The sequence below is a fragment of the Schistocerca americana genome, chromosome 3 (assembly GCF_021461395.2).
Source record: "Schistocerca americana isolate TAMUIC-IGC-003095 chromosome 3, iqSchAmer2.1, whole genome shotgun sequence".
Lineage (NCBI taxonomy): Eukaryota > Metazoa > Arthropoda > Insecta > Orthoptera > Acrididae > Schistocerca > Schistocerca americana.
Genome location: NC_060121.1, coordinates 839,988,348 through 840,003,626, shown reverse-complemented (window position 1 = coordinate 840,003,626; position 15,279 = coordinate 839,988,348). Strand labels below are relative to the sequence as shown.

General features: G+C 36.0%; 1 protein-coding gene across 3 annotated transcripts in view; it reads right to left on the bottom strand.

The window, feature by feature from the left end:
• Positions 1 to 14,224, bottom strand: part of LOC124605477 (nuclear pore complex protein Nup98-Nup96) — a 135,603-nt gene extending 121,379 nt beyond the window's left edge. For all 3 annotated transcript variants that reach the window (XM_047137194.1, XM_047137196.1, XM_047137195.1), the window contains exon 1: positions 14,132 to 14,224. Coding sequence is in view for 1 of the 3 variants with exons in the window: in XM_047137195.1 (XP_046993151.1) it covers positions 14,132 to 14,138 (7 nt within the window). In the remaining 2 variants the exon portion in view is untranslated. The remainder of the gene's footprint in view (positions 1 to 14,131) is intronic.
• Between the last annotated feature and the right edge of the window lie 1,055 nt (positions 14,225 to 15,279).

Below are 15,279 nucleotides of genomic sequence, written 5' to 3'. Positions count from 1 at the left end.
TTACAGCCTTTGGGCCATTTTCAAGTGGTACTGCAAAAGATTTGGCAGTACCATTTAAAAATGGCCCAAATGCTGAAGAATATGACAAACTTTACAATATTCTGCATGGTTGTGAACCCCAACCACAAGAAGTTAATGTGCACTTTGGAAGTAAGAATTCCGCAGCACATTTGCCCACTCTAAGTCCTTCACAGTCAATGTGTAATGTATCTACACAATGTGCACCAAAACCCTCATCAGAAACTTGGGTATAATAATACTTTTCTGACAGCCCATTCCCTCACAGTATTTGGTAATTTTAAGAGAAAATGCATTAAAATATTGAGCCAATGTAGACCTTTGCCTATGCCACAGGTCAATCAGATACCATTATCCATATTTCTTATGCACATTTGTTGGTTTTGCAAACACACATCGCACTACCACTTTTTTACCTACCCTAAATCTCTGACTATGTAATAGATTACTCCGCCATCACAATCCAGATTTCAAGGGAAGGGAAGGGAAGGGAAGGGAAAGGAAAGCTATGTTACAGGGACAAATCACTGATGAATATTTTTGTGCATATTATCCACATATACAGTATGTTAATTTCATAAAACACATAGGGGAGCTACCACATGACTAACCATATAAAAGTTTTTTCCAAAAAGGAAACAGATGAATCCATGTATCTGTCATACTGACACAAAATAAACAAGTTAATATCTGCGTAAAAAGAAAAATTAAAAAAAAGGGGGGGGGGGGGAGGGCGAGGAGAAAGAGAAAGAGAGAGAGAGAGAGAGAGAGAGAGAGAGAGAGAGAGAGAGAGAGAGAATGTCAATGGAAAGTTGTGGACAGAAAATAAACAAAGATGAGTTAAAAGAAAAGCATTTTTCAGATGGCATTTTGGTTATATGATTTTCTGTCTAGCATATGGTTCCTGAAGTATTCTTCTAACATAGCTGACACATTCCAGTGTCCACTAGTCTCACTCAACCATAGTTTCACTCATTTTAAGTGAAAACTATCAAAGTGATTCAGAAGCCTAACATGTGTATCATTGCTGTCTTCAGTCTAAAGACTTTTCTGGGGAACCTCTCCACTCTACTCTATCCTGTGGAAGCCTCATCATCTCCAAAATAACTTTTATATCCTACACCCATTTGAACCTATTTACTGTATTCATCTCTTCTTCTCAATCTACAATTTTTATCCGCCACACTTTCCTCTAATACTAAATTATGATTCTTTGATGTCTCAGGACATGTCTTATCAACCAACACCTTCTTTTAGTCACACTGTGCCATAAATTCCTTTTCTCCACAGTTCTATTCAGTACCTCATCATTAGTTACATCCATCTGCTCTTCGGTATTATTCTGTAGCACCACATTTCAAAAGTTTGTTTCCTCTTCTTGTCTGAACTGCTTATCATCCACGTTTCACATACAAACGTATGCTATGCTCCATACAAATACCTTCAGAAGAGACTTCCTAACATATAGAATATAATCAATGTTAACAAATTTCACTTCTTCAGAAACTCTCTTCTAGCACTGCCAGTCTACATTTTATATCCTATCTACTTCAGTAACCGTAAGTTATTCTACTGCCTAAATAGCAAAACTCATCTACTACTTTTAATGTTACATTTCATAATCTAATTCCCAAAGCATCACCCAAATTAGTTCAAAAACATTCCATTAACCTTTCTTTGCTTTTATTGGTGTTCATCTTATATCCTACTTTCAAGACACTGTTCATTCCATTCAACTGGTCTTCCAAGTCCTTCATTGTCTCTGACAGAATTACAATGTCATCAGCAAAGATCAAAGCCTTATTCCTGCTCCCCAAACTTTATTACAATCTCCAAATTTTTGTCTGGTTTCCATTACTGCCCACTCAATGTACACAATGAACATAATCAGGAATACGCTCCAACCCTTTCTCACTCTTCTAAACCACTAGTTCCCTTTCATATCATTTAACATATGTAACTACCATCTGGTTTCTGTACAAGTTTTAAATAATCTTTCGCTTCTTGTTTTTTACCCAGATACTTTCAGAATTTCAAAGAGTGGAACCAGTGAACATCATTACTAGCTTTCTCTAAGTGTACAAATGCTATAAATGCAGATTTGCCTTTCTGTAACCTATTTTTTAAGAAGTCGCAGTTTCATCATTGCTGCACGACCTTTCCCGAAGTCGGCTTCTACCAGTTTTTCCATTCTTCTGCAAATAATTCACGTCACTATTTTGCAACCATGAGTTATTAAACAGATATTTCAATAATATTCACAACTGGCAGCATCTGCTTTCTCAGAAACTGAAATTATTACATTTTACTTTAAGTCTAATGGTACTTCACATGCGTCACATAGTGTGCAATGGGTGTAACAGTTTCATCATGGCTAACTCTCCGAAGGATACATAGTTCGGAGGGAATGTCATCTGTTGCAGGTGCCTTATTTCGACATAGGACTTTCAGTGTTCTGTGAAATTCTTCTTGCAGTATTATATCTTCCATCTCACCTGCATCTACATCCTTTTCCTTTTCTATAATATTGCCTTCAAGTTTGTTTCCTTGCAAAGCCCCTCTATATATTCCTTCCACCTTTCATTTCTCTTGTTTGCTTAGTAGTGGTTTTCTGTCTGAGATGCTGATATTCATACAACTGCTTCTCTTTCCTCCGAAGGCCTTTTTTTTTTATAGGCAGTATCTATCTTTTCCCTAATTATACATGCTTTACCAATTAAATTCAGTACCTCCAGTAATATCAAACGATTTCTACTATGCCTTGTCTCTTTACCTATTCAATCATTGTCTCATGCTCACTTTTAAACTCTCGACAATGACTGGTTCCTTTAACTAACCACATCTTTCAGCAGTTTCTTCAGTTTTAATCTAAAGTTCACAGCCTACAAATTGTGGTCTCCAGGTCTGTTCCACATACAGGGCTCTTTCTTTCACAATTCTTAGCCCCAGTGTTACACATGATGCTCTGTGCAAAATTCTACCAGATGAGTGAAAGCTGTTAATTCTTGGGAATAAGGTGGTATTGTTAACAAGAAATGACAGGAAAGAATATATATACATAGAGGCCAATGTCAGAATACCCAGACTAGTCTACAGGGGTCAACAAGAGGTTCACAAATTCATACCACTTATTGCCTGAACTGCCTGTTTCCGAGCCAAAAATATCCTTTGACAATGGGAAGTGTTACCCCACAATAAAATACCGTAAGACACATACAAATGAAAATAAGCAAAGTACACTAATTTTCGTGTCAAACGATCACTTACTCCAGAAACCGTTTGAATAGTAAAAGTGGCAGCATTAAGTCTTTAAAAATATCCTGAATGTGGGCTTTCCAAGACAGTTTACTGTCTATCTGAGCACCAAGAAATTTGAACTGTTCAGTTTCACAAATCATATAGGCCTACCCATTCCGCGAAATTAAAATGTCGGGTTTTGTTGAATTGGTGTAAGAAACTGTAAAAACTGAGTCTTACTGTGATTGAGCATTAGTTTATTTTCTACAAGCCATGAACTTATGTCATGAACTGCACTACTTGAAACCAAAGGTTACTTCTGTATATCTAAACCAAAGGCTGTAAACAATAAACATGTCAGATTACCCAAAGCTAGACAAAAAGACTGATGACTTTAGAGTGTGTTAGTGTTTTGGGTGTACAAATCATCATGTGGCAAGAATGGAATCATTCTGAAAAAAAAAGTTGGTACCTTACTGAAAATGAATATGAAGAAAAAATGATTGTTACATGTGAAGACTCCAATATTGACGTGTGAAAATTCTCAAAAGTAAGACAAGATTTTGAAGAATTTTCATTAGAATATAACGTGAAGGCAACAATATCTGCACCAACAACAGTGACTTCTTAAAAACAGTTATTAATAACATCATTACTGATGATAGTAGGTGTAAGTATGAGTCACATGTAGCCTAAACGGACATATCTGATCATCATGGACAGCTGATTGCTTCTGCAGAAGTAATGACATAGTATTAGACTCAAAATGAACAACCAAAGAAATCAGGACCATCAGAGGGCAAAATATTAACATATTTAGAACAATATTAACCTTACCAATACCAACACCTTTTCCTTAATGCGCATTACCAAGTGGCGAGGAGGGGGCAGGTACTTTGCGACCTCAAAAAATTTCAATTGTTGTTAACATTTACTCACAACATACTTTTTAAAAAAATATTGACGTGTTAGTATGGTCCTGAAACTGAAAATACTGAATACAACATTTACTGCAAAAAATGACATTCACTGAGACTAAAATTTTTTGGTTAAAATTTAAAAAAATTCTGGAATCTGGTCAAAGAACTCTTTAAAAACAGTTTTTTTGACATTTTAAAATATGAAGTATCTAACAATATTGCAATATTTTCAAAAGGTGGGCATAAAGTAACCCACCTCCTCATTGATATTGCATGGGTTAAGTAGGGAAACCTGGAATGAAACCTTACAGGTGCAGAATGTAAACAAAAAGTATGATTCATTTATTGCAACAATTAAATATGAGTTTAATATAGCACTTTCCCAAAGGAATGACATAACACAGCTGCAGGATCAAATACAGAGGATTACCAGTGAAATAACCAAACTGCATACGAAGTTGCAGGTTCTGAGGCAGAGGGGCAAAGTGGAAAATCATACAATAGTAAAAAGAAGTACAGAAAGATCAGAAGAGAGGACTAAGCAAGGGGCAATTACCACCATAATAAACTCAAAAAACAACATACAGTCAGACTGGAATGTAACTGGTGAAAGAAAAAAAACAGATCATGTCAATGAAAATAGGGTTACACATGGTATAGAAATAGCTAAAGTACTCAATGGTAACTATAGAAACGTGGTATAGAACTTAAAACTGGAATGAAATCATACTAAAAAGAAGGTTATTGATGTATTTAAAAAAGCTGAACCATATTCTTGATACTAAAACAGAAGATAACCTGAGAAAAACTGTGCACCAACTGAAGTCCAAAAAATCAGGTGGTGGTGATGCAATATTGAATCACATAATAAAACTAGCAAGGGAGCAAATAATCAGACCATTGCTGGACACAGCCAACAGCTCTTTCACAAACAGAATTTTTCCTGAAAATCTGAAGATAAGCTGGGTGGTGCCAATGTACAAGAAAGGGGATAAGGATGGCCCTAACAGCTACAGACCCATTTGATATCAGGTTTCTCAAAAATCCTGGAAATGCTTACATGTAATACATTTGTTGATTTTCCAACACAAAGAGAACATTCTTGTACCATAACAGCATGGTTTCAGAAAGGATAAATCTACAGACTCAGCAACTGCCAATCTGACAGAATACATTACACAGTCCTTAGATGAAAAAGAAGTTTTAACTGCAATGTTTCTGGACCTCTCCAGAGCATTTGACACCACAGACCAAGAAGTACTGATACTAAAATTGGGAAACTATTGTACTCAAGGCAAAACAGAGGAGTTGGCAATCATATTTATGCAACAGAGTAATTTCAAGTGAAATCACCCAGAGGCCATTGCCCTTATGTCACAGATTTTTCTGAAAATTTGGTGTAAGAATGTACATAATGAGTTAGGGTTAAAATATTGTTTTGTGGAATTTTTTGACCAAAATTGCAATTAGGAGACCATTCTGAAATGTGGGCCCCTTCTACCAACTGGTGTTGAGACACAAAGTGCCGTGTAAGTTCGTAACCATTTTTATTTATGAATCAATTTTATTTCATTTGGTGTCACTGGAAAGTAAAAGAATTGAGCCATAATATAAAAATCATTAAAGTGCTGTGTCTAAGCAACACATGTTTGAAAATTTGTAATTAATGTAATTTCTCACCTTTTTTTCCAAATTTCAGGAATTTTTTCTGCAGAATCACAAGTTTCACCATCTCAAATTTTGTTTCAAATAATTACTACTGCCATACTTTTCAACATAAAAATAAATCAAAAGGGTGTTTTTCCTTTATTGTTAGATCTTATACTTTTCAATAATGCTGTAATAATTAGTTGCTTCAAATAGCTAATCAACAATACATGAAACAACAATGAAAAATTCAGTCTAGCAGCAACACTCAAATGCAACAAAGGCTGTGTGTGTGTGATGTTTGTGTGTGCCTATGCACTTTATATATCTGAAGGAATGTTTTGTCTTGATTTTGTGCTTCTTACATTCTGTCTGGTAAGTTATATGAAAGTATAGTCGAACCTCTCAATATGATAACGTTCGGGAAATAGATCCTCTCTATGAGATGGTGAAAAGGAACGACTGAAATTAAAAAGATAAAGAATTCATCCAATCCATGCATAGTTGTGCAGTAACTTATAACCAGGGAGACTTAATTTAACTTCCATAAGCGCAATGGGTTGAATTTTTTCAACATATTACAGTGCCCTCTGATGTTGTGTAATTTTTATGAAGTGACACTTGACCACCCAATCATATTATAACCTAGATGCTTGTTGCAGTATATGCTTTGTTTAATTGTGGCTTGTTATCAGATGTTTTCGTGATTTTTATTAATCAAATATTATAATGAGTGAAAAACATTTTTTCACATGTTTTTTATATCAATTATCATTAGAAATGATATTCATATAAATATTATTATTATTTATTAATAATAAATAATTTTGTTGCATACGAGAATATATTATGATCAATGATAATTCATTAAAAAATACATTACATTAAAATTTAGTCATATTTATAACTCCATTTTAAAGGTTTTTTATAATTAGTTATTACTCTTTAAATTATTATTTATTCACTGTATGATATCATCAATTTAATTATAAATTTAAAAAAAAAAAAAATCAAGATTTGTATATTAATTTATTTTTAAACGTAATTTGTATACTTGAAATATATATTACCTTCAAACCAATCATTAATCCACTCAATTTTAACAATATATAACCAAGCAATAAATAAATAATTATTAATTACTTTTGTCATTGATTTTGTTATTGACAGTTGAAAATTAATTTTAAGGTATTTCATTTTAAAGGCTGTTAAGACATTATCAATACAACATTTTAAGGTTATAAGTGTTTTACACATTTTCACAGCATTTAAACAAAAAAAATATTTTCTTTATTTACATAAAATTTATTACTTACATACGATAACTCAAATAAAACAAATTATAATAAACAGAATTCAATTCCACAATAGGGGGTTTTATGTATTATGAATCTTACTACGCTCCTATAGTAGCATCTGATTGACCGTCATAAAATACCTCACACTATCAAGTTGAGGGGTTTTAGAATATCATATTGAGGGGTTTTACATATCGAGGGGTCCGACTGTAATACAAAGTTGTTCCATAATGTGAATATTAGGGATCACTTAATTAAGTGGTCATCAACTCCTCATTTCCCCCTTACAATTCTTCATAGTACATTTTTGAATAATTAGAGAACAAGAAAACATTTCAAACCATTCAGTTGTTTTCTGCAACATACACAGCTGATTAAAAAATAACAATGGAAAACAAATGTTAAGTTTTTGTGTCAGAAGAAAAGCAATAACACTGAAGAGCTAGATTTAATAGATAGGCCATGTCAAGCCTGAATCAAGCTGATATTGAATTATTGAAGCTAAGAAGCACCTGTGAAAATATTGAGCATGTTTGTTTTTCTCACAAAAGGCTCTATTTGGGAACATTTGAAGATAGACAAAGAATTTGCTGTGACCCTTTCAAGAAGCATGGTAAAAAGACTGCAAAGAAATCTTTGAAACCTATTTCTTTAATTATGGCAAGGAAATATAAAACCCTTGGACTTATCCCAGGTACCAAGCTGTGCATAACATGCCGTAAGGACATTGTATCCCTATGGCAGATGGATGAATGTGAAGTTGAAGATCAAGAATATACACCAGATCCATATACAGATCTTCAAAAACTTAATGAAAGTTGTGAATTACTTGAAATTTCACCATTTTATGTTACCAAGAGAGCAGAAGACAGGCTTCCGGAGTACATTAGATCCAAGTCTCGTCGCTTAGCTTTAAAATTCCAGCGAACAGCATCAGAAGTGCTACATGTTCCAGTGAAAAATGTGTCGGAAGAAACTGGCAGTGCTGAATGTACAGACTAATATTTTAATGCAAATACTTACCTTAGCACCAGCTTCATGGAGTAAAGAAACAATACAAATATTTTTTAACACTAGCGAATACATTGTAAAGAAATCGAGGGTATTGCTAAAAGAAGATGGTATTTTGTCAAAAGGGAGTTATAAAGTGGGAAATAGAATAGATAAGGATGGGGAAAAACGTGTCCAGAATTTTTACTGTGAAGATGTATAAGTCGCATTTCTGCTAATAAAAAAGACTGTCTGTCTGCCCCTTCACAGAATGGCAGAAGAGTTTATAAGACAAAAAGACTAATTTTACGAAATCTGAAAGATGTATACTTAGCTTTCACAGATACTTAGCTTTCACAGAAAAATACCCTGAAGATAAAATTGGTTTCACTAAATATTGTGAACTTAGGCCAAAAGAATTTGTTACTGTAAGCAGTCGTGGAATGCATAACGTATGTTTAAGCACATATCACCAAAACGTAAAACTGTTAATGCATGCTGCACATGTGAAAGAACCATACATTGAACTTCTACAGAAACTTGTGTGCAATCTGGAAAACGAGGAGTGCATGCTTCATCGCTGTTCTCGGTGTCCTGAAAAACATGAACTGCGCAATTTTTAAATGGAGATGGAGTCCTTACAATACTGTGAAAATTTTGTATTCAAACAATGGATCCAAACTGATCGACCTACACTGGAGACATTAATGAAGACAACCAATGAATTTGTTGAGCATCTCATGCAAAAACTTCAAAACTTAATACGTCATTATGTATCAAAATCTCAGTCACTACTTCAAATCAAGCAAAGAAACCCTCCCTGATGCTACATGCATCATCATAGTGGATTTAGCAGAGAACCGTATCTGTTTGCTTCAGGATGCTGCACAAGGATTTCACTGACAGAACATTCAAGTCACCCTTCATCTTTTTGTGGTGTACTTTAAAACAGATGACTGCATCAAGTCAATGTCACCGTGTTGTATAAGTGACTGTTTGCAGCATGATACAAACACATTCTATGTTTTCCAGAAAACTGCTCTCACTTATATACTGGAACAATTAACACACATCCAGCATGTTACGTACTTCAGTGATTGCAGTTCTGCACAATATAAAAACATTAATAACTTTTTAAATTTGTGCCATCACAAGCAAGATCATGGAGTAACTGCAGATTGGAATTTTTTTTCTACTAGTCAAGACAAAAATGCACGTGATGGAGTTGGTGGTACTATTAAACGTTTAGCAATAAGAGCAAGTTTACAGTGTCCATATGACAGTCACACTTAAGTCCCAAAGATCTGTTTACATTTGCCAAAACTCATGTTCCAGGAATAGGAACCTTTTATGTCACAACAGAGGAGATAACAAAGTTCACATACATGTCACAAAAACGATATGAGACTGGTTCTAGCATCCCAGCGGCAAGAGTGAATCATTTTTTCAAACCACTGAATGAAAACAAGTTGCTGATATAGCGTGTTTCATTATCTACTAAACTCATCCAAATTCCTCTTGGAATTCAAAACTCTGCCTCTAACACAATTAAAGAAGAAACATTTGTCACAGCCATCTACGATAACCAGTAGTGGCTTGGAAAAATTCTAGAGATAAGTGAAGAACACAGAGATGCAAAAGTTAAGTTCATGAGTCCAAGTGGCCCTTCCTCAACTTATTCATGGCCACTTCACACTGATGTTTGCTGGATACTTTATGCATACATTTTAATGACTTTGCCTGCTCCTAGTGCCAAGAGTCGAGGGGCATGAAAGGGAAGCAGTGGTTGGGAAGGGAGTGAACAGAGTTGTAGCCTATCCCCAATGTTATTCAATCTGTATATTGACAAAGCAGTAAAGGAAACAAAAGAAAAATTTGGAGTAGGTATTAAAATCCAGGGAGAAGAAATAAAAACTTTGAGGTTCACCGATGACATTGTAATTCTGTCAGAGACAGCAAAGGCGTGCCACAGGGGAGTGTTATGGGACCATTGCTTTTCACAATATATATAAATGACTTAGTAGATAGTGTCGGAAGTTCCATGCGGCTTTTCGCGGATGATGCTGTAGTATACAGAGAAGTTGCTGCATTAGAAAATTGTAGCGAAATACAGGAAGATCTGCAGCGGATAGGCACTTGGTGCAGGGAGTGGCAACTGACCCTTAACATAGACAAATGTAATGTATTGCGAATACATAGAAAGAAGGATCCTTTATTGTATGATTATATGATAGCGGAACAAACACTGGTAGCAGTTACTTCTGTAAAATATCTGGGAGTATGCGTACGGAACGATTTGAAGTGGAATGATCATATAAAACTAATTGTTGGTAAGGCGGGTACCAGGTTGAGATTCATTGGGAGAGTGCTTAGAAAATGTAGTCCATCAACAAAGGAGGTGGCTTACAAAACACTCGTTCGACCTATACTTGAGTATTGCTCATCAGTGTGGGATCCGTACCAGGTCGGGTTGACGGAGGAGATAGAGAAGATCCAAAGAAGAGCGGCGCGTTTCGTCACTGGGTTATTTGGTAACCGTGATAGCGTTACGGAGATGTTTAATAAACTCAAGTGGCAGACTCTGCAAGAGAGGCGCTCTGCATCGCGGTGTAGCTTGCTCGCCAGGTTTCGAGAGGGTGCGTTTCTGGATGAGGTATCGAATATATTGCTTCCCCCTACTTATGCTTCCCGAGGAGATCACGAATGTAAAATTAGAGAGATTAGAGCGCGCACGGAGGCTTTCAGACAGTCGTTCTTCCCGCGAACCATACGCGACTGGAACAGGAAAGGGAGGTAATGACAGTGGCACGTAAAGTGCCCTCCGCCACACACCGTTGGATGGCTTGCGGAGTATCAATGTAGATGTAGATGTAGAAAGGACTTGGAACAGCAGTTGAATGGAATGGACAGTGTCTTGAAAGGATGATATAAGATGAACATCAACAAAAGCAAAACGATGATAATGGAATGTAGTTGAATTAAATCAGGTGATGCTGCCGGAATTAGATTAGAAAATGAGACACTTAAAGTAGTAAAGGAGTTTTGCTATTTGGGGAGCAAAATAACTGATGATGGTCGAAGTAGAGAGGATATAAAATGTAGACTGGCAATGGCAAGGAAAGCGTTTCTGAAGAAGATACATTTGTTAACACCGAGTATAGATTTAAGTATCAGGAAGCCGTTTCTGAAAGTATTTGTATGGCGTGTAACCATGTATGGAAGTGACACGTGGACGATAAATAGTTTGGACAAGAAGAGAATAGGAGCTTTCGAAATGTGGTGCAACAGAAGAATACTGAAGATTAGATGGGTAGATCACATAACTAATGTGGGGGTATTGAACGGAACTGGAGAAAGGAGAAATTTGTGGCACAATTTGACAATAAGAAGGGACTGGCTGGTAGGGCATATTCTGAGGCATCAAGGGATCACCAATTTAGTATTGGAGGGCAGTGTAGAGGGTAAAAATTGTAGAGGGAGACCAAGAGATGAATACACTAAACAGATTCAAAAGGATGTAGGTTGCAGTAGGTACTAGGAGATGAAGAAGCTTGCACAGGATAGAGTAGCATGGAGAGCTGCATTAAACCAGTCTCTGGACTGAAGACCACAACAACAACATTCATAATGATTCAGCTATCACAGTATGCAGACAAACAGCTTCTGTACATACTCTTTGAACCATACCTGCAGTATGGAGAGAGAGTGTGCGGAAATTCATATTCAAAAAAATATATATATATTTTTCACATTACAAAATAAGCAATCATGATCATTTTAAGAAGAAAGACTTTTAAAACATACAGAAACTGCTTCAAAAATCTAAGCATCTTAACTTTTAGAACTTGGGACATACATAAAACAATAATACACATCACAAAATACACCGCAGAGTGGATTACAAAGCTAGAGTGTACACACTCACAACACACAGAGGAAGACTGACATACAAAGCATACTCCACCGATTGACAACGCCTGAAAAAGAACCTCAGTACTCAGATATCAAATTACTAAGAAGTCTGCCTAAAAACATGCATGAGTGTATATGACACCCATTTTCCAAAGAGCCTCAAATACTACCTGGTGGAAAAGGAATTTTACACTTTTGAAAAGTACTTATTGCATTAAATTTTTATATATTATTATTCATAGTCAATTATGATCAAACATAAGAGATATGGCAAGGAAGTACATGATAATAAATGCTTTCTGTTTTTGACATGTTCTATGTTACATTTACTGTAGACCATGTCATCCTAAAGAATCAAATAAAATTCAATTACCCCCATCTGATTTTGTAGTTATTACCCTGCACCTACCTGTTCCTCCTGCCACCAAAAAAAAAAAAAAAAAAAAAAAAAAAAAAAAAAAAAAAAAACCATTAATTCCCTTATAACTAACTTGAACCTACCCATTTCTCTTATTAACTTTTCCATTCTGCTTCCCCAAATAAGGGATCTATCATTCCACTTTCAGACCTGTAGAATGCCGTTTTATTTTTCCTGGTGACACATACTCCTGGGTAGTTCCAGCCTGGATATCAGAATGTGGGGCTATTTTACCTCCAGAATATTTTTTCCCCATGAGCATGTCACCATGATTTAGCCATATAGTAAACCTGCATGCCCTAAGGAAAAATAAGAGCTGTAGTTTCCCCTTGTTTCAGCAATCACCCGTACCAGAACAGGACGGCCCCATTGGCTTATGTTCCAAGGCCAAATCAGTCTATCAGCCACACTGTTGCCCCTGCAACTATCAAAAAAGCTGCTGCCCCTCTTCAGGAACCTGATGTTTGTCTTGCCACTCTGCAGATACCCCTCTGTTGTGGATGTACACACAATATGGCTATCTATACCATAAAGGCACATAAATAATCCCACCTCGGCCAAGTCAGTGGTTCCATATCACAAATTTGAATAAACAGAGATATTAGGAACATCAGAAGCCAATGTGATAGGTCCAGAAACGAATAGCTCTCTGGCAAGAAGCAAAAGTAGGAAGGATTCTGGAAATCATATTCCAGCCAGTAAAAAAGTACCTGTGCAATATCATTACAAACAATATAGAGGAAAACTAGAGCAAATACTGTAAATCTTTTGTTGCCTGTGCTCAATGGGACCACCTGAACTTACAACATGCACATGTAAAAATACACAAAAGCGATAGCACATTGGTGACCCTTCATCAGTAAGAATGGACAGTGTTCAATGTTGAAGCTTTGAATTCAATATATGGTTAAATGTGAAATAGTGCACAGTGACAAGCAATTTTTTGTTGATGGTGTTGTAAAACTCAACTAGGCAGTTCGACAATTTACTTAAAATAAATAGATACTGCCCTCACAATTCCGCACTAGCAGTTTAGAGGGGGCCGTCGCTTTTAAAATTAGAGATGAAATGTAGAGAGAAACAACGCAAACAAGGTAACACAGCAACCAGGTATTCATATGAAAGATCTTGCAATTCAATGTTAATGATTTAACCGCGTGTGTGTGTTTTCGATAATGGGCAACTCAACTGATATTACAAACGGAAACTAAGATACTCTTGCACTGGATCATATTTTGAAACCTGGCGTCCGTGAAAGAATTCAGGCATTTTCGGTTCATTTGCATCACATATATGCTGGGCACGGCAAAGTAGTAATATATTGGTAGTGCTAAATTATTTGTGCCTTGCTCCAAAAACATACTTCCACAACCCCTAAAATTGTAGGACACGAGTTACCCGACAACTAATACTTAACTGGACATTTTTAATACGTGCAACGTAGGGCCGTAAGTCTTCAGTGGGGCGTAACTACACATATAATGCCAATTCAGGGTAAGTAAGAAGTTTAAACACTGAATCAACCGCAATAGCATTTATGCACACGCCACTTCAAATGTCTTCTAGACATGTTAACTGGAGGTCAGAAAACAATTCGAATGTGGCGAGGGTTAAAACGGTAACTCCGTGTTCGATATGTTATTAAATGACGTAAACAAAGTACCACATAAAAAAAATAATTCGGTACTCACCAAACATTGAAATCGATTTACTTCTCCACCAACGTAAACACAAAACCTTTCAATCCACTGCGTAGAGTCAGTAAACAGTCAAGGCTATATGCGAAACGCACAGTACTGCCAACCTTATAAAACGAACGCTCGGTCTTGCACCATAAATACAGGAAATTACATACTATTGTGTCATTCTGCACTACCACAATATAATATGCATTTAATAGCAATACGTCAAGTGTTATGGTACCTTCGGCAAGTATTTACTTATCTTAACAATAGTTCTCTAGGGAGTTTGACTTTCTCAATTGCCCCCTCCTGCAGCAGCTCGGGAAAGCTCATATCAGTACGTCTCGCGGCCCACGAGCCATGATATTGCTGACGCTGTGTCAAAGGCACATGGATATAATACAACAAATGATTTCGGAAGCACGCTACCTGCAGAATAAATGACCTCTTGAAAGCTGTATCACTAAGTATTTTGTGTACAATATATTCAAGCCCTCCAAAACGATATTTCGCGGATGTGAACCCTTGGCATTGACTGATTAGAATAATTATACTATACAACTCCCTCTAATCGCAAAATGCCAAATAGGGGATGGTGCACAACACCTCAGTGACAGCACCTCAAAGATAGCCGTTATGATTCGATCCGTTATTACTGAAACGCCCGATGCCTATATACCAACAAAAATAAGCAGTGCTACAGTGTTATCTAAATGTATGTTGTAAATGATTTCATGGGCAGTTTTATTCATCATATACATTCTATGTTACTACTAATTTTCTTGAAAAAATAACTTCTGGTTCTGGATTCTCAAATAAAAATAGTCTTTCGTTTGGAAGTTAAGTCGTTCCAACAATATGTTAAATTAATAACTGATACCAAAAGACATTGTTCATGAATTCAACTCAACAATCGACAGTATTAGTTGCTATGTTCATTACAAAGTACGGCAACTTAGAACACTATCAGTAATTAAGCTACTACATTAAAAAATGAGAAGTGACTATGCATTTGGTGCATAAAACTTTCTAGTAATTCATCTAAGTACCGTGATTCCGGCATTATTGGAACGCAAATACAGGGCTAGTCACAAATTCAAATTTCCAGTCTCAAAACCGAAATCTATACGAAAAAAGTATTGTAGATAATAGTTTAA